The sequence below is a fragment of the Mercenaria mercenaria genome, chromosome 13 (genome assembly GCF_021730395.1).
Source record: "Mercenaria mercenaria strain notata chromosome 13, MADL_Memer_1, whole genome shotgun sequence".
NCBI lineage: Eukaryota > Metazoa > Mollusca > Bivalvia > Venerida > Veneridae > Mercenaria > Mercenaria mercenaria.
Window position 1 is genome coordinate 55927287 of NC_069373.1, and position 26260 is coordinate 55953546.

At 37.3% G+C, this 26260-nt stretch overlaps 1 protein-coding gene across 1 annotated transcript in view; it reads right to left on the reverse strand.

Annotated features, from left to right (window-relative positions):
* The window catches only part of LOC128547945 (uncharacterized), a 322495-nt gene that overhangs the window by 19811 nt on the left and 276424 nt on the right, over positions 1 to 26260 (reverse strand). Inside the window, exons 14-15 of the mRNA XM_053521894.1 lie at positions 10949 to 11089; positions 10555 to 10618 (exon numbers count right to left, since the gene is read on the reverse strand). Of these exons, the coding sequence (XP_053377869.1) occupies positions 10555 to 10618; positions 10949 to 11089 (205 nt within the window). The remainder of the gene's footprint in view (positions 1 to 10554; positions 10619 to 10948; positions 11090 to 26260) is intronic.

The following is a 26260-nucleotide window of genomic DNA, read 5'->3' on the forward strand; positions in this document are numbered from 1 at the left end:
TGTACGTAAAACATGAGCTGCACGAGAAAAAGGAAATATAAATTTGTGTAAATATAAATTAGTGTATTGGGAGATTTTAACTGATCAAATGTAAGTATATATACTTTGATACTGCGCTGTATACAAACTGATTCCATATAAATATACACGGCTAACCTAAGCACCCTTGATTTCTGTAATGAAATCATCGATATGAATAATCAGCCCAAGGTCAACCATCGCGTTCAAGTTGCGATTACTATAGCTGGATTCAAAATAATAAAAACTGACATGACCAAGACTGGGTACCTATGATTTGCTTTATTTTATATTTCTGTTTTTGATTTGATTCTCCGTCAGTAAACACAGTTTAAAGAAGAAATTCTATCCGTAAGAAAGTTTTGCCCCATGTAAATATATAGATACTGTGGTGATTGTCCTTGACTATGAACATGAGAAAATGATACCTCAAAGTCCTAGCCCTGTGTTCACAAAACATTTCCAGTCTCAGCTGATTCTGATAATGAAACTTTATTTGTCATTTATATCTAAATAGCATGTTTAAAACTAATTTTAAGTTAATAACTATTTTCAAATGACTTTTCAGTATTAATGCTTAGTTTCAGTTGGAATTAAGTCTTGAAGTTTTAGTAAAATTGATATTAAAATTTCAAACTTAAACTCAGCTGAGACCGAAAAATGTTTTGTGAACAGGGCCAGGTCTTTCGCATGGACCGGATTTCTTTAAACTTTATGTACTGTATGCAAATGATGACTGAAACAGAAATATAAATTGAAATCCTTAATCTTGAATTATCTGCCCTTGAAAATTTGATTTTTTAATATTTTTTTATTTTCAAGGGTAGATAATTCAAGATCAAGCACCGGTACCTATGATTTTAATACATATTTCCGTTTTTAAACTTGATTCTCAGTCAGAACACGAAGTTTAAAAAAATTCTGGCCGTAGGAAAACTTTTGCCTATATACATACAGGAGACTGTCAGATGTGTCTTTAAATGTCACACAGTATCAATTGTTTGTAAAAAAGCTAGCCTGGCTCCCGGCTGCATGGTTATTTTTTTAAATACTGCAAACCTTTCATTTTAAGCCTCCAAAATAGCACATGTTATCTGATTTTAGCCATACCTATGTTCGCAGCCAGGGGCAATAAACAAGAGGACCATGATGGTCCTGAATCGCTCACCTATCTCCACATGACCCAGTGTTCAACTGAGTATGACATCGTTATTTCTATTATTTGACATAGTGACCTAGTTTTTGAGCACATGTGACCTAGATATCATCAAGATAAAAAATTCTGACCAATTTTCATGAAGATCCATTGAAAAATATGGCCTCTAGAGAGGTCAAAAGGTTTTTCTATTAATTGACCTAATGACCTAGTTTTTGAAGGCACGTGACCCACTTTTAAACTTGACCTAGATATCATCAAGGTGACATTCTCAACAATTTCATGAAGATCTCGTGAAAAAATATGGCCTCTAGAGAGTCACAATTTTTTCTATTTTTCGACCTACTGACCTAGTTTTTGACCGCACATGACCCAGTTACGAACCTGACCTAGATATCATCAAGCTGAACATTCTCACCAATTTTCATGAAGATCCATTGAGAAATATGGCCTCTGAGAGGTCACAAGGTTTTTTCTATTTTTAGACCTATTGACCTAGTTTTTGACCCCACGTGACCAAGTTTCCAACCTGACTTAGATATCATCAAGATGAACATTCTGACCAATATTCATGAAGATCTCATGAAAAATATGGCCTCTAGAGAGGTTACAAGGTTTTTCTATTTTTAGATCTACTGACCTAGTTTTTAACCCCACATGACCCAGTTTCGAACTTGAAACCCAGATATCTTCAAGGTAAACTTCTGACCAATATTCATGAAGATCCATTGAAAAATATCGCCTCCAGAGAGGTCACAAGGTTTTCTATTTTTAGACCTACTGACCTAGTTTTTGACCGCACTGACCCAGTTTCGAACTTGACCTAGATATCATCAAGGTGAACATTCTGACCAATTTTCATGAAGATCCATTTAGAAATATGGCCACTAGAGAGGTCACAAGGTTTTTCTATTTTTAGATCTACTGACCTAGTTTTTGACCCCACATGACCCAGTTTCGAACTTGACCTAGATATCATCAAGGTGAACATTCTGACCAATATTCATGAAGATCTCATGAAAAATATGGCCTCTAGAGAGGTCACAAGGTTTTTCTATTTTTAGATCTACTGACCTAGTTTTTAACCCCACGTGACCCAGTTTCGAATCTGACCTAGATATCATCAAGATGAACATTCTGACCAATTTTCATGAAGATGCATTGAGAAATATGGCCTCTAGAGAGGTCACAAGGTTTTTCTATTTTTAGACCTAATGACCTAGTTTTTGACCCTACGTGACCCAGTTTCGAACTTGACCTAGATATCATCAAGATAAACATTCTGACCAATATTCATGAAGATCTCATGAAAAATATGGCCTCTCTAGAGGTCACAAGGTTTTTCTATTTTTAGACCTACTGACCTAGTTTTTGACCCCACGTGACCCAGTTTCGAACTTGACCTAGATATCATCAAGGTGAACATTCTGACCAATTTTCATAAAGATCTTGTGAAATATATGGCCTCTAGAGAGGTCACAAGGTTTTTCTATTTTTAGACCTACTGACCTAGTTTTTGATGGCACGTGACCCAGTTTCGAACTTGACCTAGATATCATCAAGATGAACATTCTGACCAACTTTCATAAAGATCCCATGAAAAATGTGACCTCTAGAGTGGTCACAAGCAAAAGTTTACGGACGCACGGACGGACGACGGACGACGGACACCGCGCGATCACAAAAATGTCAATACAAAAACAACCGCTGGAGTTACCTCCACTGTTAATGAAGAAAATTTATATATGAGAAATATGACAGAACAAACATAGGGACGGGAGCCAGTCTACTTAAAAGGGTCAAGTGCCGCCATTTGAACAAATTTGGAAGAAGACCTTTTAATGATACTAAATATCAAGTCTGATGAAGATCTTTCCAGAGGTTGTTTAAAGGTATTTCTACTTTTAGCTCTAGTGGCCCTTGCTAGGTGCCCCCATTTGAACAATCTTAGGAAAGGACCATACAAATATATTATAGATAAAGTTGGACGAGGATCCATCAAGCAGTTTATGAGAAGAAGTTGTTAAAAGGTATTTCTATTTCTAAATCGAGTGGCCCCTAAAAGAAGCCCAGTGCCCCTATTCGAAAACCCTATAATGATGCTATATCCATTTTGATGAAGATCCATCTAATTATTCTTGAGATTTAAGAAGTCATTCGAAGGTTTTAGTATTTTCAGATCTAGCAACCCCTAAAAGGCACCAAGTTTTCAGAGGAGATGTTGTCTGAAAAAAACTGTACACAGACAACAGACGAACGGAGAGCGAGCAATCACAATAGTTCTCCCTGGGCATTTTGTGCTAAGGCGATTTAACCCTTAGCCTGCTGGCGGCAAGTGATTCTGCCTTTGCGACCAGTGCAGACCAAGATCAGCCTGCACATCTGTGTAGTCTGATCATGGTCTACACTATTCGCTATTCAGTCAGTAAATTTTTAGTAAACACCCCTTCAAATGATAAATGGTACTGCCCAAATTGGAAAATGGACCAGTCCATTAAAGAAATTTAGCATGGTAAGGGTTAACTAGAAAATGCTTTTGTAAAAAAGTGCATGTCTCCCCAAATGCAAAGTCCTATAGGCAAGAAGTCAATAGGGATCAGGAGCGAAAGTCAAAGAGACACTGATGGTTGGCTGCAATAGGGATCATCTACTTGGCATGTCCAGTCATGCCGCTTAATTTCAACACTCTTGGCCTAGTGGTTCTCAAGTCACTGTTCAGGCTCCTGTGACCTTGACCTTTGATCAAGTGACCTCAAAATAAATAGGGGTCATCTACTCTGCATGTCCAATCATCTTATTAAGTTTCAACATTGTAGGTCAAGTGGTTCTCAAGTATTCCAAAATGATTTTACATGAACCAGGCCATGTGACCTTGACCTTTAATTGACTGACTCCAAAATCAATAGGGGTCATCTACTCTGCATGTTCAATCATCCTATGAAGTTTCAACATTCTGGTCAAGTGGTTCTCAAGTTATTGATCTGAAATGGTTATCAATGTTCAGGCCCTGTGACCTTGACCTTTAACGGAGTTACCCCAAATATTTACTCTGTATGAACAATCATCCTATGAAGTTTCAACATTCTGGGTCGAGAGGTTCTCAAGTTATTGATTGGAAATGGTTTCCATGTTCAGGCCCCTGTGGCCTTGACCTTTAACGAGTGACCCAAAATCGTTAGGGTCATCTACTCTGCATGACAATCATCCTATGAAGTTTCATCATTCTGGGTCAAGTGGTTCTCAAGTTACTGACCGGAAATGGTTTTCAATGTTCAGGCCCCTGTGGCCTTGACCTTTCACAGAGTGACCCCAAAATCGTTAGGGGTCATCTACTCTGCATGACCAATCATCCTATTAAGTATCAACATTCTGGGTGAAGTGGTTCTTCAGTTATTGATCGGAAATGGTTTTCCATGTTCAGGCCCCTGTGACCCTGACCTTTGACGGAGTGACCCCAAAATCAATAGGGGTCATCTACTCTTCATGACCAATCATTCTATGAAGTTTCAACATTCTGGGTCAAGTGGTTCTCTAGTTATTGATCGGAAATGGTTTTCAATGTTCAGGCCCCTGTGACCTTGACCTTTGAATGAGTGACCCCAAAATCAATAGGGGTCATCTACTTTTCATGACCAATCATCCTATGAAGTTTCAACATTCTGGGTGAAGTGGTTCTCTAGTTATTGATCGGAAATGGTTTTTAATGTTCAGGCCCCTGTGACCTTGACCTTTGACGGAGTGACCCCAAAATCAATAGGGGTCATCTACTCTTCATGACCAATCATCCTATGAAGTTTCAACATTCTGGGTCAAGTGGTTCTCTAGTTATTGATCGGAAATGGTTTTCAATGTTCAGGCCCCTGTGACCTTGACCTTTGACAGAGTGACCCCAAAAACAATACGGGTCGTCTACTCCAGCAGCCCTACAACCCTATAAAGTTTGAAGGTTCTAGGTCAAATGGTTCTCCAGTTATTGCTCGGAAATGAAGTGTGACGTACGGACGGACGGATGGATGGACAGACGGACGGAAGGACGGACGGACAGACAGGGCAAAAACAATATGTCTCCTGGGGGAGACATAATAATATAATAAATTTCTCATTCTTAATCTGACTTCAAGAAATGAGAAAATAACTCTGTCAAAATTTAATATAATTTAGCATTTTTAACTTACTTTAAGGTGTCTCTTAAGCTTTAATAGGATATGTCATGTTGTTTTCCTCCATTATTTAAATCTGACTGGATATGAAAAGTTAACAAATATTGGAAAATTGTCAATATATAAACAGCAGTTTATGGTTTCATGCTGACACTTAGCAACAGTAGTAGCTGCTAGGGATCAAAGGAATTAATGTTTTGTAGTTTAGTAACTTTGGTGGAAATAATGGAAATTATTTTAGAATTAAAATAATTTAATTTATTTTTTCTCAGATTGTTGCTTGTTAATTACCGTCAATTGTTGTCTGTTTTTGCTTGATAAATCGAGGGTTCAACGCAATAAGGGCGTATCTACATATAATAATCATATGTAGATATGCCCTTATTGCGTTGAACCCTCGAAATGTGTCATTGATATTGTTACACTTGGCTGATCTACTACCACAAGCAAGCATACTATGAAGTTTTTTAACTACTAAAAGCCTTGATCAATAAGCATTCTCTAGTTGTTGATCTGGGAAACAAACTGTCAAACTACCAGACAGTAAGCAAAACATTATATCCCCTTGCCTTCAAAGTGTGGGAGGGCAAGCATTAAAACTGTATCTGACGACACAAACACTTAGAACCCGCTTTGAAGACATACAGTATTGTCATGTGATGAGTAATTCCCTATATTGTTTAAAAAAAATATCCGGTACCAGACAGAATTAATTTGGCCAATAATCCACCTTTACTACAGACACAGATCTTCACATTGTAACTGCCAAATAAATACAAATACTTGTCAATATAAGTCTGATCTAATTAATTAGAGCAGCTTTCTTATACTAACATGGAAGAAAAGCAACATTTATTTCCAAATATCAAAGGATTTTGTCTGTTTACAGAAATATAGACATTCATGGTCACTTAGGGACTTTAAATCCCAGCATACTGTTAAAGGGAGATCACTTAGGGACTTTCCCAGCATACTGTTAAAGGGAGATCACTTAGGGCCTTTCCCAGCATACTGTTAAAGGGAGATCACTTAGGGTCTTTAAATCCCAGCATACTGTTAAAGGGAGATCACCTAGGGACTTTCCCAGCATACTGTTAAAAAGAGATCACTTAGGGACTTTAAATCCCAGCATACTGTTAAAGGGAGATCACTTAGGGACTTTCCCAGCATACTGTTAAAGGGAGATCACTTAGGGACTTTCCCAACATACTGTTAAAGGGAGATCACTTAGGGACTTTAAATCCCAGCATACTGTTAAAGGGAGATCACTTAGGGACTTTAAATCCCAGCATACTGTTAAAGGGAGATCACTTAGGGCCTTTCCCAACCTACTGTTAAAGGGAGATCACTTAGGGACTTTAAATCCCAGCATACTGTTAAAGGGAGATCACTTAGGGACTTTCCCAGCATACTGTTAAAGGGAGATCACTTAGGGCCTTTCCCAGCATACTGTTAAAGGGAGATCACTTAGGGACTTTCCCAGCATACTGTTAAAAAGAGATCACTTAGGGCCTTTCCCAGCATACTGTTAAAGGGAGACAACAAAAGCTCCTACAGGAACAGATAGAGTACAAACTTCTGGTTTGCTTCCTGTATTAAAATATTTGACCTTGGTAAGGTTACTTGATATATTAAGTGCTGTAGGATCCAAACTTTAAGCTGGCTTTTACTAAAAACAGCCTGCTTGCTTCCTTGCATTTCAATATTTTATCGTGGCAAGGTTACCAAAGTAACTTTAATCTGGAAAGAAAACAAATATGACTTGTAAATAATATTTCAGATTAATTTAACAAATTCAAATGGACTGGAAGGTGTTCAATCCTTACCCTTATGTCAAATGGTATTAAAACTTCCATTGACAAAGCTTCAATTTTCGTTTAAACAATTCAAGAGTTAATGGATGGACACACAGACAAAAATGATGACTTACCAATGATGGTCATCATGCAGAATCCATCATACATGCCTTTCAATTTATGTATAATACAGTTCTACTTAAAGAGACACTAAGGGGCTCTAGGGATTTGCACATTTCATTACCTCTCACGAACAGAATCAAACTAGTCATCTATTATTCTACGCATCAGGGGATCTTCTAGTAGATCCTATTATTTGTTCAAAGTGAGGTAAGTGTGATATAATCTAAATTTATCAGTATTTTATATCAGTTAATAAACTGTTACATGCATTAGGAAATTTCCCTACAGATCAGTTTATAACTAACAAAGGTACTTGTTTCTAATTTTACAGAATGTTTTCACTCCATTCCTATTATTGAAACTATCAAGTTTGTTGCCTTGATGAAACAATAAAAATGTCTTTATATTTTCATTTCTTATTTTTTTTTAAGAATGAGTCAGACATTTATTCAAATGTCCCCATTTAATGAATATAAAATTTCTATTTTCAATCAAGCAAATTTGTTTCTCTAGTTTTATTACTTTTGTTGTACTTTCACTTATTTCAGTTACGTACAAAGGTCCATTTCTTAAGATTTTAAGGTTACTCCCTTAAATGGTGGAGAAAGACCCTCCAGACCTGCCTGCTATAACGGTGGAGAAAGACCCTTCAGAACTGCCTACTATAAGTGGAGAAAAACACCCCAAAATTGCCCTCTATAATGGTGGAGAAAAACATCCCAGAATTGCCCTCTATAATGGTGGAGAAAAACATCCCAGAATTGCCTGCTATAATGGTGGAGAAAGACCCTCCAGAACTGCCTGCTATAATGGTGGAGAAAGACCCTTCAGAACTGCCTACTATAGGTGGAGAAAAACATGCCAGAATTGCCCTCTATAATGGTGGAGAAAGACCCTCCAGAATTGCCTGCTATAATGGTGGAGAAAGACACTCCAGAATTGCCTGCTATAATGGTGGAGGAAGACCCTTCAGAACTGCCTACTATAGATGGAGAAAAACACCCCAAAATTGCCCTCTATAATGGTGGAGAAAGACCCTCCAGAATTGCCTGCTATAATGGTGGAGAAAGACCCTTCAGAACTGCCTACTATAGGTGGAGAAAAACACCCCAGAATTGCCCTCTATAATGGTGGAGAAAGACCCTCCAGAATTGCCTGCTATAATGGTGGAGAAAGACCCTTCAGAACTGCCTACTATAGGTGGAGAAAAACACCCCAGAATTGCCCTCTATAATGGTGGAGAAAGACCCTCCAGAACTGCCTGCTATAATGGTGGAGAAAGACCCGTCAGAACTACTGCCTACTATAGGTGGAAAAAAACACCCCAAAATTGCCCTCTATAATGGTGGAGAAAGACCCTCCAGAACTGCCTGCTATAATGGTGGAGAAAGACCCTTCAGAACTACCTACTATAGGTGGAGAAAAACACCCCAGAACTGCCCTCTATAATGGTGGAGAAAGACCCTCCAGAATTGCCTGCTATAATGGTGGAGAAAGACCCTTCAGAACTACTTACTATAGGTGGAGAAAAACAGCCCAGAACTGCCCCCTTAAATGGTAGGCAAATACCCTCCAGAAATGCCTGCTAGAACTGAGGAGAAAGACCCCCTGGAATTGCTCGCTATAATGGTGGAGAAAGACCCTCCAGAATTGCCTGCTATAATGAGGGAGAAAGACCCTCCAGTATTGCCTGCTTAAATGGGGGAGAAAGACCCTCCAAAATTGCCTGCTATAATGGGGGAAAAAGACCCCAAATGGCATAGAGACCCTCTAGAATTATCTGTTATAACTGTGGAGAAAGACCCCCAGAACTGCCTGCTATAATGGTGGAGAAAAACACTCCAGAACTGCCCCCTTAAATGGCGGAGAAAGACCCTCTAAAATTGCCTGCTATAACTGTGGAGAAAGATCCCCCAGAATTGCCTGCTATAAGTGGGAGAAATACCCCCCAGAATTGCCTGCTATAACTGTGGAGAAATACCCCCCCCCCCTCCCACAGAATTGCCCACTATATTTGTGGAGAAAAACACTTCAGAACTGCCCCCTTAAATGGCAGAGAAAGACCCCGCAGAATTACCTGCTATAACTTGGAGAAAGAACCCCCACAGAATTGCCCACTTTAGTGACAGAGAAAAACACTTTAGAAATGCCCCCTTAAATGGCAGAGAAAGACCTCTCTGAATTGCCTGCTATAACTGTGGAGAAAGACCACCCAGAATTGCCCCTTCAAACTGTGGAGACAGACTCTCCAGAATAGCCTGCTTAAAAGGTGGAGAAAGACCCTCCAGAATTACCCTCTTAAATGGTAGGGAAAGACCCTCCAGAACTTCCCCCTAAAACAGTGAAGAAAGATACTCAAGGATTGACCCCTAAAATAAATGAAGAAAGATCCTCAAGCACTGGCCTTTGTAATGGTGGAGAAAAGCCCTAAAGAGCTGCCCCCTAAAACTATGAAAAAGGCCCACAAGAGTTGTCCAATATAGTTGGGGAGAAAGACCCTCCAGAATTACCAGCTATAATGGTAGAGAAAGACCCTTCATAACTGCCCTCTTTAATGGTGGTGAAAAGCCCTCCTGAACTGCCTGCTATAATGGTGGAGAAAAACCCACAAGAGCTGCCATCTATAAAGGGGGAGAAAGACCCTTCAGAATTGCCCGCTATAATAGTGGTGAAAAACTCTCAAGAGCTGCCCTCTGTAATGGGGGAGAAATACCCTTCAGAACTGCCCGCTATAGTGGTGGAGTAAAACTCTCAAGAGCTGTCGTCTATAATGGGGGAGAAAGACCCTCAAGAACTGCCAGATGTAATGGGGGAGATAAGTCCTCAAGAGCTGCTTGCTGTAATGGGGGAGAAAGACCTTCAAGAACTGCCAGATGTAACAGGGGAGATAAGTCCTCAAGAGCTGCTTACTATAATGGGGGAGAAAAACCCTCAAGAGCTGCCCTCTTTAATGGGTGAGAAAGACCCTCAAGAACTGCCGGATATAATGGGGGAGAAAGACCATCCAGAATTCCCTACTGTAATGGTGGAGAAAGGCCCTCCAGAATTCCCCATTATAATGGTGGAGAAAGACTCTCAAGAATTGCAGGATATAATGGTGGAGAAAAACCCTCCAGAAATGCCCACTATAATGGTGGAGAAAGACGAAAACAACATAACACTATACGCTGAGCTGCCTTATGTGAAAGAATTCCTCAACCTAGCATAAAAACCCAGTGGTGAGGGACAAGAGGTTTAAAGAGACCTGAATGACTTATCAATGGAGGCTCTCTCATTTTAAAACTGAATGTGTACACATTACCTGGTTCTGTATACAAGTAGGGCTCTCTATCTTGTAGGGATGTTCTGGGGTGACTTTCATCAACCTGTAACATAAACCTTTTAAGTATACTTTATTTTTGCCACAATGACTAGCAATGAAATTAGACGTCTTTTAGTGAGAAATGCTTAAATTCACCAAGAGTTGGATAAATCTTTTTTTCTTGTCATCCAATATGAGATTTTATAGTTACTAAAATTGTTGTGAGAACTTTTTAGAGATTTAAGACTAATGTGGCTGATAAAATAAAAAATATGAAATAATATTTGAATTTTTTTTCAAAGGTCATATGATTTTTTCATGGTCACATGGTACTAGTGAAGGCAGTCAAAAATGTAGCACTAGGGAAGATTATTGTTGCTGGTAAGAATCTGACCTGCTCTATTCGTATTGAACTCTCTGTATCTTCATCTACATGCATGCCCCGCCCACGAATATTTCTGTATGCATGAATGACCCATGGTCGTGCATTGTTCAGGGAGACAAATCTTGTACAGGTAACACCAACTTTCACAACCTGAAAAATACAAATTTTCCTTAATATAAAATATTTTGGATGTTATTGTTAATTACGCAGCTTTCAGATCTTTTTCAGAGTAATCAAAATGGTGTCCTTTCATCTTTCATGGTTTTCTTGAGCCATGTTTAGGTGTGTGATTTTCAAAATATACTGCAAGAAAAAACTATAACTGTCACAGGAGTGACGAATACCCCCCCCCCCCCCCCCCCCCATATGGTCTTGTCACAGAAGAATGGCAACCATAAGAAAGACATGGCCACAAGAAGGTGCAATTTGAATCGAACTTGACCTGTATTTTATTATGTTACACCAGTGTACAAAATTTATCTAAATCTGTCAAGCCTTTTGTGAGTTATTGTCCGGCAACCATGAATTTGAAAAATTCTTAGTTGGAAAGGGGCCATAACTACATATAAAAATGGTGGTTTGTAGCCAAAGTCCTACTTTACCTGTATTTTATGATGTTACACCTGTGTACAAAAAAATTTAAATCTGTCAAAAAAACTGTCACAGATAAAGTGTATCAAAACACTATATAATTCTAAGCAAAAAGGGGGTATAATTCAGGAAATTTTTGTGCAAGAGTTATGCACCTTGTCATATGATGTGGGTGATGTTTTGGAACAACTACTTCAAGTTTGAAACAAATGCATTTCGTTATAACTGAGATATAGTGATTATAACCTTAAATTCTAAGTAAAAGGGGGCATAATTCATGAAAAATTGGTGTCAGAGTTATGCATCTTGTGTCACATGATGTGGGTGATAAGGTGGAACATCTTTAAGTTTGAATCAACTGAGATATAGTGAAAATGCACCAAAAATTAACCTTTAATTCTAAGTAATAAAAGGGGGCATAATTTATGAAAAATTGGTGTCAGAGTTATGCACCTTGTGTCACATGATGTTGGTGATAAGGTGGATATCTATTTTAAGTTTGAATCAAATTCATTTAGTAATAACTGAGATATAGATTTCGGGACGCGATGGGACGCAACGCAACAAAACTGACTCCTATATAGCCCCCACCCCCCCAAACATGTTTGGTTGGGGTATAGTGACAATTACACATTTGACATTGTTTTGTGCAATTCCTTTCATCTCAATGCCAGCAAGAGATTGTGCTTTAAACCTTTTCCCTTCTAAATTTCTAAAATGGACTGATCCAAGCTTTATTCAATTTGCACAGTACCACACTGAAAATTTACTGACTGAAAAGCGAACAGTTCAGATCGCGATGATCAACATGCACAAACGTGCAGGCTGATCTTGGTCTGCACTGGTTGCAAAGGCAAAATCACTTGCCACCAGTAGGCTAAAAGTTAATAGATAAAAGAATTAGTTGGATAAATCAATAGAAAGGAATTGTTTAGAAATAATTACGTTTCAAATTCCTGTTCAGATTCTAGGAAGAAAATGTCCAAGACTTCCAACTACATCTAATTTACAGGCTATTGTTGTCAACTTTCAATAACATCTTAACCTTTAAAGCTAATGCTTGGTTCTTCCAGGCAATTAACCCATATGACAGTCAGCATCGAACTGTTGTTTATCTAACAAACACCAAGAAGACTGCAGAAAATCATATATGGAGAAAAAAAGAATACGTAACACTGAAAGAATTTTTAATTGGCCAAATGTCATTGCACATTTAATACTACCTCAAGTTTATCAAGCATTGGACACAACAAACACATTTACATCTTTTTTTATTCTCTGGGTCTTCAGAACAAGAGGGTCATGATGACCCTGGATCGCTCACCTGAGTAATATGAGCTACATGTTTCAAAATTTAATGTGAAAATGATGATAAAATATTAAGAAAGTCAGTAGGTCACATTCATGGTCAATGAAATTCAGTTTTACGATTTGTGTGCAAAATTGTGTACGTCATCAAAACTTCAAGGCTGTATCTTAAAAAAACAAGAAAGTAGGTCAGTGGGTCAAAGTCACAGTCAAGTGACATCATATTACTTGGGGTCATTAGGTAATTATAATTAAACAGTCATGGAAATAGGATCAGATGATTTTTTAAGTATTTTTCCTATAGAAGTCACATAATAACTAAGTAACCCCAGGGCGGGGCCTCTTTTAACCCCAGGGGCATAATTTGAATAATTTTGGTAGAGGACTACTAGACAATGCATCATACCAAATATCAAAAGCCTAGGTCTTATGGTTTCAGACAAGAAGATTTTTAAAGCTTTTTCCTATATAAGTCTATATAAAACTTGGGACCCCCAGGGCAGGGCCTCTTTTCACCCAAGGGGTACAATTTGAATAATTTTGGTTGAGGACCATAAGACAATGCTACAAACCAAATATCAAAGGTCCAAGTGCTGTGGTTTCAGACAAGAAGATTTTTAAACTTTTTTTCCTATATAAGTCTATGTAAAACTTGGGACCCCGGGGCAGGAACATATTTGACCCTGGGGGATAATTTGAACAATCTTGGTAGAGGACCACTAGATGATGCTACATACCAAATATCAAAGCCCTAGGCCATGTGGTTTTGTACAAGAAGATTTTCAAAGTTTTCCTATATAAGTCTATATAAACCATGTGACCCCCGGGGCGGGGCCATATTTGATCCTAGGGGGATAATTTGAAAAATTTTGGAAGAGGACCACTAGATGATGCTACACACCAGACATCAAAGCCCTAGGCCCTGTGGTTTTGGACAAGAAGAGTTTTAAAGTTTTTCCTTTCGGATGCCATGGCAACCAGAGTTCTGCATGGAATTCAATTCTTTGAATAATTTTGAAAGGGGGCCACCCAAGGATCATTCCTGTGAAGTTTGGTGTAATTCTGCCCTGTAGTTTTCAAGAAGATTTTTTTAGAAATTGTTGACGGACGACGCACGACTGACGACGCACGTCGGACATCAAGCGGTCACAATAGTGACAGGTGAGCTAAAAAAAAGTCTTTAGTGCACTTTTCAGAAAGAAATTTGATATTCCTTCAGTGAAAATTTCTTTACTTTTCTGCAAAAACTCAAACAGACGTTTTAAATCAAATGTGTCTGGCACCCACAAACTGCAAAACATCTTCATTTTCTACTTAAAGACCAACTTTTCTTGACATTTTGTGTCAGACTAGTTTCATATCATCACACCAGACCCATATTCCTTGAACATTTGATGTCAAAATAGTCTGACACTACTGCACTGTTAAACATCGTCCTTCAATACAATATAATTTCCTTCAGTTCCTGTTTAATTATAAGAAATATGGATATCTGAAATCTCCTTAAAAGGCAAATGCCTCCATTAATTTTATCCTTAAGATGAAATAGCAAGCCATTCTCCTAATTTCATTATAAAGGGAGAAAATATTTCAGTAATTTGATATAAATCTTCAGTGTGATGAATGCCTGCCCCACTTAAGCTACAGTCACACATACGGCTATGTCCGTGCGCTGAGGTACGGTGCGGATGGGATTGGTCTGTGGGGGTGCGGACATGGAGAAGTACGGAGCAGTACGTCTTAGTACGGGAAAAATGGTGAGAAACGGGGACCAAAAAGATACAGGATGCAAATAAGTACAGACAGGTATGGCGTACTACATTGAACTACATTTTACTGTGCCTGGCAATTTGCCCAGCGCGTGAACGGGTCTGCAGTGAACTACGTTTAACTACGCTTAAGTAAGGGCAGCCTCAGATATATATGTTCAGCTACAGATCAATTCTTATGACTACGTTCGCATTAAGGTTTAGTAACGGGTCGGTAAGTTTCATATAAATAGGCCACGTGTAGCCAGCGTTTATGTTTAATACGTTTAACTATGGATGAATAAGTTTCAACCAAGTTGGACTAAAGTCATGCTCAAATGGCTACGGATCGCTCAAACTTTTGTGCATGTTCAAAAGTTGGAGAAACTTGCAAATTTTGGATAAGTCTTTAATATGTTTTGACCAAGTGTTGGTATGGATTGATGCGGATTACTACTTTAAGGTACACCTCAGGTACGGATCGATACGGATTACTACGTTTCTATCCATAGCTAGACGTAGTTATCTGCGCCGTATGTGTGACTGGGGAATTAGCTAAACAGGGAAAGCACAGATCTACAGATCCTCCAACTCTGCTTCATGTGGGGAAGTTGGCTTGTTACTTGCAGAGAACAGGTGTGTACTGGTACAGAATCCAGGAACACTTGTTAGGTTAACTCCCCGCCGTTACATTACTGAAATAATACTGTTGAAAAACGGTGTTAAATACAAAATAAAGAAATCAGTGTGCTGATTTCTGTCTGTGCATAATAAGTATCACAGTAAGTAAGGAACATGATGTAAGAAAAACATTAAGTTTTTATTGTATGTGACTTTTGATTAGTTTCCATTTTTTTGGCTTTCTCGTATAATATTCCAAAACATGTAAAGGAAGACTTGCCAAAAAATACCAAGTACCTAAATGGTGAAGGGGGCCAGTGAAACAAAAAGTGAAATTATCATCGCTCAACTCTTTATGAATTTTATCTTTTTTCCTAATCTATGTTTGTGTCAAATTAATTAGTTTAAACATATTTTATTTCAGAAATTCATGAAACATTATTATTATATATATAAAACATTAGTTAAGGAATTGAACAGAAAGCTTTGATAGCTAATTATAACCATTGTGCTTTCTATAAATAAAATATTATTTCATAAATAAATATTTATAGAACAAAAAATACAGACATACAATATGACAATGAATGAGGCTCAGGTGTTTATTTTCATAATAACTATCATCTGGAAAAAAATAATTTTCTTAAAATCTGTGTCTTGTTATAATTTGAAATGTGATACTTTTCTTTCTGTAACAGAAGTTTGTTGATAGTGAAACTGTATACAACTGAACAGAAAAAGGCAATCCAAATATATCAATTTTTTCTTCAAGTCATGTCCTTCACGGACAAGCGGTTATCCCTAACTTTGAATTACATGCCCTAAACCACTGTGGGTTTGAATGAATATTACTAAGCTGGCATCACTGCACTGATGAATGGACAAACAGTTCAAACACTTATGCCTTCCAAGTGACCTTTATGGCCATAACAGTGTAAACAAGTAATACTAAGATTTGACCTTAGACGCCCAAATTTTAACACCTTGTGACCAAGTTTCGATTTTGATTTCAGTAAGGCAAACACTAAGTTTCATATAGATCAGGTAGAAAATGCGGCTTCTAGACTATTATCAAGGTTTTACTACCATCTGATCTGTGACACAGGTTCCCAAGTTCTGATCTTATATTGAAGGTCAAAAAGAAAAACATTCTTGCAGGGCAATGATTCAAACAGATCAGGAAGACAAATTAACCAGTTCCTGAACTGACTTCATAAAGACAAATACTTATAAATATTTTGCCAATGTTTGACTGATATTGGGCCAAATAAGTGACTTCTAAAGTGTTAAAAGTGAAACTGCTGATGACAGACAACAATGTATAACAATAGATGCTGGATATAGGTGCCCAGATGACTTAGATTTTCAGCATAAATGAGATTTGAACTCGATGACTTCAGATCAGCATGGACAAGTTCTACAACTTAAGTCCACAACTAGAGTTGTCACAGAAGTGACGAATTATACCCCCACAATATGGCCTTGTCACAGAACTAAGCCAATGTCAAAGCTGAACTGATTTGACCTTTGACCTACTGACCTCAAAATCAATAGAGGTCATCTGCTGGTCAAGATCAACCTCCCTATGAAGTTTCAAGATCCTCGGCCCAAGCATTCTCAAGTTATTGTCCGAAAAAGGTTTAAATGTTCCGGGTCACACTGACCTTTGACCTTTGGAACTCTAAATCAATACTGGTCATCTGCTGGTCATGACCAACCTCCTTATTAAGTTTCGTGATCCCAAGCGTTCCGAAGTTGTTGTCCGAAAACAGTTTAAATGTTCCAGGTCACTGTGACCTTGACCTTTGACCTACTGAACTCAAAATAATTAGGGGTCATCTGCTGGTCATAACCAACTGCCCTATCAATTTACATGATCCTAGGCACAAGCATTCTTAAGTTATCATCCCGAAGTTTAACTGTTTCATGTTATTGTGACCTTGACCTTTGACCTACTAGCCTCAAAGTCGAACTTGACCTGTATTTAATCATGTTACACCTGTGTACAAAAATTTATGATCCTAGTCCCAAGCGTTCTCAAGTTATCATCCGGAAACCGTTTAACTGTTCCAAGTCACTGTGACCTTGACCTTTGACCTACTGACCTCAAAGTTGAACTTGACATGTATTTTATGATATTACACCTGTGGACCAAATTTTCTGATCCTAGGCCCAAGCGTTCTCAAGTTATCATCTGGAAACCATTTAACTGTTCCAAGTCACTGTGACCTTGACCTTTGACCTACAGACCTCAAAGTCGAACCTGACCTGTATTTTAAGATGTAACACCAGTGTACCAAAAATTATTTAAATCGGTCAAGCCTTTCATGAGTTATCATCCGGAAACCGTTTTACTGTTAAGGGTCACTGTGACCTTGACCTTTGACCTACTGACCCCAATTTCGAATTTGACCTGTATTTTCTGATGTTACAAATGTGTACCAAAAATTATTTAAATCAGTCAAGCCTTTCAAGAGTTATCATCCGGAAACCATGAAAACCAACGGACCGACCAACCGACCGCCAAGCTCACTCCTATATACCCCCACAAACTTTATTTTGTGGGGGTATAATAACAAGTTTATTTGCAGATCATCTTCTTTTCATCAATGAAGCATCACTTAGAAAATTTGGTAGTGTTTATAAATCAAGATGGTGTAGATTTTTATTATGACAGCATATGGTATGAGCATCAACTGTCATGACAAATTACAAAATGTCAGCCATGCCGATGACATCAAATTACAAAATGTCAGTCATGATGCTGACATCAGATTACAAAATGTCTGCCATGCTGAGGACATCAAATTACAAATTGTCAGCTATGACGCTGACTTCAAATTACAAAATGTTAGCCATACTGATGACATCAAATTACAAAATGTCAGTCATGATGCTGACATCAGATTACAAAATGTCTGCCATGCTGAGGACATCAAATTACAAATTGTCAGCCATGAAGCAGACTTGAAATACAAAATGTTAGCCATGCTGATGACATCAGATTACAAAATGTTAGTCATGCAGATGACATCAAATTAAAAAATGTCAGTCATGATGCTGACATCAGATTACAAAATGTCTGCCATGCTGATGACATCAAATTACAAAACAATATCTTTGACCGTTACGGAGAAATGTTGATCTAAATATGACACTTTACCAAGAAATCTGATATTTTCTAAGTCCAAAAGGGGTCATAATTCTTGCAAAAAGCAGGATGGAGTTATGTTTTTTTTCTGTACAGAGTCAGCTTTTGATGGTGAACAAGTGTTGCAAGTTTTAAAGCAACAGCTTTGATAGTTTAGGAGAAAAGCTGACCTAAACATAAAACTTAACCAGGCAACGCCAACACCAATGCCGACACCGGTGAAGTGATGAAAAATAACTCATCTTTTTTTTTCAAAAAATCAGATGAGCTAATGATGGCCATGCTTGATGACATCAAATTACAAAATATCAGTCATGATGACATGAAATTACAAAATATCAGTCATGATGACATCAAATTACAAAATATCAGTCATGCTACCTACTTCAAGGTACAGAGTATGATATAATAAATGGTTACTGAGATACATGACTACTGAGATACAAGCTTACATAAAAAGCTAAAGCAGAAATTTCCAAGACTAAAACGAGACACAACTTTGTAAAATAGGGTTCTGGAACCAGTGCATTCTTCATCAGCAAACATGTCTGTGCAAATTCAAATCATTCAAAAACTTAATCAAATCAGGATGCTGAAGCAGACGCAGACACTGACAAATGGGAGACTGCAATACTTCTATTTATTCTTCAAATTGTCAATCTAAAAAGATAATCTTTCAAGATTTCTTTTTCATGATATATTTGATTAGCGCACACTTTTGCATACACAGACTGGATTTCTATAATCTCTTTGAAAAGTCTCTCGAACAAAAGGCATTCATCATTTTGCTGAACTAGCAAATTATTTACTGTGAAAGTACTCCCTCAACTTAATTACATAGCAGAAACTGAAAATAAATGTCCCAAAATTGATCTGAAGTTGTCTCGAAATACCAGCAATATTCCTTGCATCACCTAATTTGATTTAAACCTATTTCTAACAAGAGCAAATTCCGTAACGCAACAATCATAATTCAGAACGTATGACATAAAATCAGAACTGCACTGGAAGGTAAAAGGTGCTGAAATCATTCAATGGCCACAATGCTGCTAACAACCAGAGCTAAAATAAAACTCAATCTGAAGAATGATTAAACAAGAGGGCCATGATGGCCCTAGGTCGCTCACCAGAGTAACACACCATAAGAGTGTAAACATGTGTGACCTAGTGACCCAGTTTTTGATATCACATGACCCAGTTTCTACTTCATCCAAGTTTTTAAAGTGAAAAATATTCTGATCAAGTTTCATGAAGATTGGAGCAAAAATGTTGCCTCTAGAGTGTAAACAAGCATTTTCTTTGATTTGACCAAGTGTCCTAGTTTTTGACCCAACATGACCCAGATAAGAACCCATCCATGACTTCATGAAAAAAAACCATTCTGACAAAGTTTCATAAAGATTGGAGCAAAAAAGTGGCCTCTAGAATGTAAACAAGTTTTTCTTTTGATTTTACCAAGTCACCTAGTTTATGACCATACATGACCAAGATTCAAAATGATACAAGACTTCATGATACAAAACATTCTGACCATGTTCTATGAAGATTGAATTAAAAATGCGGCCCCTAAAGCCTAAACAAGCTTATTGTTTGGTTTGACCTGGTGACCTAGTTTTTGACCACGTGACTCAGATAAAAACTTACAAAGATTTCATGGAGACGAACATTTTGACCAAGTTTCATGCACATCAGATGAAAAATGCAGTCCCTATTGCATACACAAAGTTTTTCTTTGATTTGACCAGGTGACCTAGTTTTTTGAACCTAGATGACCCATATTCGAACTTTACCCAGATTTAATCAGGACAAACATTCTGACCAATTCTCATGAGGTTCAAACTAAAATTGTGGTCTCTAAGAGTGTTAACAAGATTTTCCTTTGATTTGGCCTACTGACTTAGCTTTTGGCCCCACATGACCCAGATTCAAACTCGGCCTGAAGATCATCAAGATAAACATTCTGACCAAGTTTCATGAAGATAGGGTCATAAATGTGGCATCTAGAGTGTTAACAAGCTTTTCCTTTAATTTGAACCGGCAACCTAGTTTTTGACCCAACATGACCCAGATTCAATCTTGACTTAGGAGTCATCAAGACAAACATTCTGACCAATTCTCAAGAGTTTCAGACTTAAAATGTGTCTCTAGAGTGTTAACAAGATTTTCCTCTGATTTGGCCTAATGAATTAGATTTTAGCTTTAGGCCCCACATGACCCAGATTCAAACTTGGCCTGAAGACCATCAAGATAAACATTCTGACCAAGTTTCATGAAGATAGAGTCATAAATGTGGCATCTAGAGTGTTAACAAGCTTTTCCTTTAATTTGACCAGGCGACCTAGTTTTTGACCCAACATGACCCAGATTCAATTTTGACTTAGAAGTCATCAAGATAAACATTCTGACCAATTCTCAAGAGTTTCAAACTTAAAATGTGTCTCTAGAGTGTAAACAAGATTTTCCTTTGATCTGGCCTAGTGACCTAGTTTTTTTACCCCACATGACCCAGATTCAAACTTGGCCTAAAGATCATCCAGATAAACATTCTGATCAAGTTTCATAAGATAAGTCATAAATGTGGCCTCTAGAGTGTTAACAAGCTTTTCCTTTGATTTGACCGGATGACCTAGTTTTTGACCCCACATGAGCCAGATTCAAATCTGGCCTAAAGATCATCAAGATATACATTCTGACCAAGTTTCATGAAGATAGGGTTATAAATGTAGTCTCTAGATTGTTAACAAGATTTTCCTTTGATCTTGCCTACTGACCTAGTTTCTGAACCCACATGACCCAGTTTTGAACTTGATATAGAGATCATCAAGACAAACGTTCTGACCAAGTTTCATAAAGATCTGATTACAACTGTGGTCTCTAGAGTGTTAACAAGGCAAATGTTGACAGACTACGCACAACTGACGACGGACAATGACCAGTCACAATAGCTCACCTTGAGCACATCGTGCTCTGGTGAGCTAAAAAGTGTGGATGTTCAATTTCAAACAGGTGGACATCAACATCCAGGCAATGTAGAACTCCCTATTGGTAAAAGATTTATGCATGGCAACATTCTTAGAAGCTCATATTAATGTCTGTTGCCATATATTAGTTGGAACATAAAATTTGTCTATTTCTTGTTAAATCCTATTTCTCATAATTGTTTAGTCATACATTTGACAAAGGTTGAACATTTATTCACAAAGTAAATAATACTACTGAATATGTTGTTACCCATTACCTCCCTTTATGGCTCTAACTGTTAAAGTTCATGTTTGTTTGTTTGTTTTGGGTTTAACGCCGTTTTTCAACAGTATTTCAGTCATGTAATGGCGGGCAGTTAACCTAATCAGTGTTCCTGGATTCTGTACCAGTACAAACCTGTTCTCCGCAAGTAACTGCCAACTTCCCCACATGAATTATCAGAGGTGGAGGACGAATGATTTCAGACACAATGTCTTTTATCAAATCGTCACGGAGAACATACGCCCCGCCCGAGGATCGAACTCGCGACCCCGTGATCCGTAGACCAACGCTCTCCCTACTGAGCTAAGCGGGCGGGCTGTTAAAGTTCATGTGGAATTTCAAAAGTGATGATTTTCTAACTATGTGTCACAGTTTATTTTCGTATCTGTCTATTGTATAATTTATGTATTGTCCTTCTGTGTTGCCTATGTTAATTGTCTTATCATCCCATATTTCCGATATTCCTATACATTTCCAATACATTCATTCATCTATCATTTTCATATAAATTAACCATGGTGACGGGCCTCAAACATATTTGACTTTCCCGCACTCCTATGTCACGCATGCACACTTTAACAAATAGAGAAACATGGTGATACTCGCCATTTTTCTTGTCGTCTTACAACAATTTCTTACTGCCGTTTTGCATGCCTTTACAGGTAATTGTTGATTTCATTCATTGTATTATTCATTTGTCTTTTATTTCATGTCATATTTGTATAATTGCTTTTGCTTGGAAATATGGAATTATACACTTCAGTAAATAGAGATACATGGTGATACTCGCCATTTTCCTTTTCTTGTCTTACGGCAATTCTTAGTGCCATTTTGCGTGCCTTTACAGGCAGATGACCCACATAATTATGTACCCTCCAACCCAGGGCGTAAGAACCCAGACTACGACATATGTGATTATGTTTATTATTAACATCTATTTGGATACATTCTTTATATGTTTTTACATAAAATTAAAAGCCTTGCAGAACTTTTAACCTTAAGCCTGCAGGCGGCAAGTGATTCTGCCTTTGCGACCAGTGCAGACAATGATCAGCCTGCATGGACTGTTCCCTAATCAGTCAGTAAATATTTAGTGAACACCCCTTCGAATAATAAATGGCTTTGCCCAAACTGAATGATAAGCCAGTCCATTCTAGGAATTTAGCAGGCTACAGGTTAAAAGTCCTTCCCAACATTCAACAGAAACTGAATCTTGCTTGCATCAACTTATAACAACATATGGCTAACGCAGAAAGAATTGTTTTCAGACTGTCTTGTAATTGCTTTCACACAGCGAAAAAGAAAAAAAACTTTGTTGTAAAGATTAAAATCAATTTCATTTCAAAATTGGTTGGAAAATAGTGGAACAATTGTGAAATAAAATATTTAATCATGCTAAAGGGAAGTTATTCTGAAGTAAGAAAATTAAGAAACCAAGTGATGAAACCTTTATTATATTACAGGGATGTAATTCTGATGAAAATACACATACAGGTGAAAGTTAATTTGCAATGTTTACAGTACTGAAGAGAGCTATAATAACATCTTGGTAGCATAATATAATTCATTCTCCAACCAATAATGTAGCTTTCATTTTTGTGTCTTCTTGAAAATAAACAACATCTTGGAATAAAAGGGAAATTATTCAGACAAGGCCTAAATTAAAATTTTATTTGTTTGCCGCTTCCGCCCGACCCACTAGAATTGCGCCAGTCCAAAAAAGTATGATCATTTTTTTTATTTCTGTTCATTAAATATTCTTTGTGTCATGTCCTCCGTGTTACCATATCATTTCTTATTTCATGACAGGAAAATTGTCACGCTTTTATATCATGATTTTCATTCATTTTCAAGAAAATCTATTCTACTATTCAACATAAATATTCTTCTTCACACATAATAGTTCCTCAAAACCGTCCTACAAAATGTCGATTAAAATCTTCAGGAGTCGGACAAGTGTTTTGTTCATTAAACTGACTGTCACCTGTACATGAAAAAGAAATACAGGTAATGTGGACATATTTACATTACATAGAATTGAAATTGATGGTCTGAGCTCAATTCGAACCCATGGTGACGTGCGTAAAAGTTGGAGAGCTTACCACTACGCCAGCGTGCCACTGGTTAACAAATTTATATAGGCTTCGGACAATAATTTCATATACTTGTAATGGCAGTTTCGCATACGCACCAAAACTAAACACGGAAAAGAAATAGAATGCATTGCAGCTAACGAGAGTTCCAGAATTGAAAACGAAGCTGAAACAAAAACGTCCTTGAATTGAGAACAAATTCTCTGTATGGAATCACTTTTCCCTAAAACTAGTCGATTTTTTTTTGCTCATACAAATACAATGTAGCAAAACAATTGTATAGAATCCTCATGATCCGCATGTTTATAAATCACATGTACCCATTTCATTATCCGGTGGCGATATAGGGCCTTTGTATCAGTAACATATCCTCATCATCCATAGACAAAGGAATTTCTTCTATATTTTTGTGAAGGCACTAGCCGATTCCAAAACATTTTTATAAGAAAATATAAAAGTCAGTAGGAAACCCCATATACCGTTCTCTATATAACAGCTAACTTACTGACTGCAGTTTTTTCACTTGTTTTCTTTGCAAAGCTGTGGCACGAAATTGCTAGCCCAACATGTATTTAAGCTGTTGCGCATGTGTTTTGTCTGTTTTTCTGCCGAATTGCCAAAGTCAATACGGATCAATAAGGGTATAGATCAGTGCAAAGTTTGAAAAATTCTAAAACTTGTGAACATCATTTTTTAAAAATATTTAAATGAAGAAAACATATTATTTCCATGATAAAAAACAAATTGATTTGCTCTTGTTCTTTAAATGTCAAGTAGGATCTAAGTAAAACACACACATGGACAGAAAAATCTAATGTTTTTTAAGCTTATCTAGATAATTAACAAAATAAACACTGACATTATATGGGAAAAAAAGAAGTCCATAAATATTTTGTATAAGTTTATTGAGAGGAAAAACTTATGACAACATTTTCATTTTCTGTAAATATTATAACTGCAAAGCAACAAATTCTTCTTTATGACATGTTTTTAAACAACATTTATTTAAGAATGACAACAAAGGAGACAGTTATCATGTAGGAACATTGCACAGGCAGTCAAACTTCATTCAGTTTCAGACTGGCAAAATTTGAATGATATTAATTCTTCAAGATGCCACCTTGGACATTCAAGGTCACACTTTGTAGGACTTTTCCCAGGGTTTAATAAGATATGGAGCTGGCTCATTGAAATTGGACATCTGAATCAAAACAAAGTCCCCATATACTGCAAATCTTTGTTGACTTTGAACCATCACATAGACATTGTCAAATATCAACATCTTCAATTCCTATATCATGTTACTATTACACCTACTATCACTTCTATCTTGGACCAGTGGGAGATGATTTCCAGATAAACACTGAAGAAAGAGTCTCTATGACTACTTAAAGATGTAATTGAAAGACACCACATTCAGTGAGGAAAAAGGATTGTCACAAGATATGAAACTGAAAGATTTATAGCTTATGACACACTCTATTCTCTGCTCACAAATCTGTGAGGAAATACTATTGAGATGCTACAAATTATATAGGAAAGTCCTTGTAACTTCTGTGGTTTAGATCTCTGATAACTGATCTTTTAATACTATAGCTTAAATACTGGATTACCATACATAAATTTCTTTTATTCAGTAAGAGACTTCTAAGGTCTATGACCAAATGACAGATTCCTAGTATGTAGACATTGAAATAAGAAGAATAAATTGCCATTCATAAGTAATAAAAGGAATATACTGACTATAGAATTCAGAAAACTAAACTGAAAACTTGAATGTGGTAATTAAGTGTCAAAAACCTAAGCCTTCTCCAAAAACATTTCTCTCCCCAAGTCACTGTGACTTTGACCTCACACCTCTAACAAGCCATTTACTGGCCATAGCCAATCAGGCACTGAAACTGTTTTCTATATCAAGGTCATTGTGTCCTTGATATTTGACCTATTACCCTCAAATAATATTGGTAATCTACTGACTGCCGGCAATCATGGCAATCATCCAGTCTGAACACTACAGGCCCAGCCTTCTCCAGCTGTACAGCGGAAACCTTTTTCAGTTTCAAGGTAAATATGACATTAGCCCTTGACCTAATGACTTTTAACATCATAGGTGTCAAATACTGACCACATACAACCATCTTTTGCAGTTTGACTGCTGCATGTCCAAGCTTTTCTCCAGATATCTAGCAGAAAACAAAGTTCAGTCTGAAGGTCACTGTTACCTTGACCTTTTCCAACAAAATGGGTCCGCTACTGATCACTGGCAATATTCACATGAAATTTACCCACTCAAGGCTAAGGTGTTTGAAAATCCATTAAATAATTTAAGAAATTCATGAACTTGAAAATGAAATTCAGATAATGATTGAAATTGTGATTCAGGAACTACAGGGTTATGGTTTTCCCCTGTAAAAGATTTTCTAGAACTAGTATTAAGTTCTTGAACATTCAAGAACTTCTGAAGAACTTAAAGAACCAGCATAACAGTTCTTAGACTGTGGTTCTAGAACAATGATGGTTCTTGACCATTGGTTCAAAAACTGCAGAAGTTCAAGAACTTACAGAA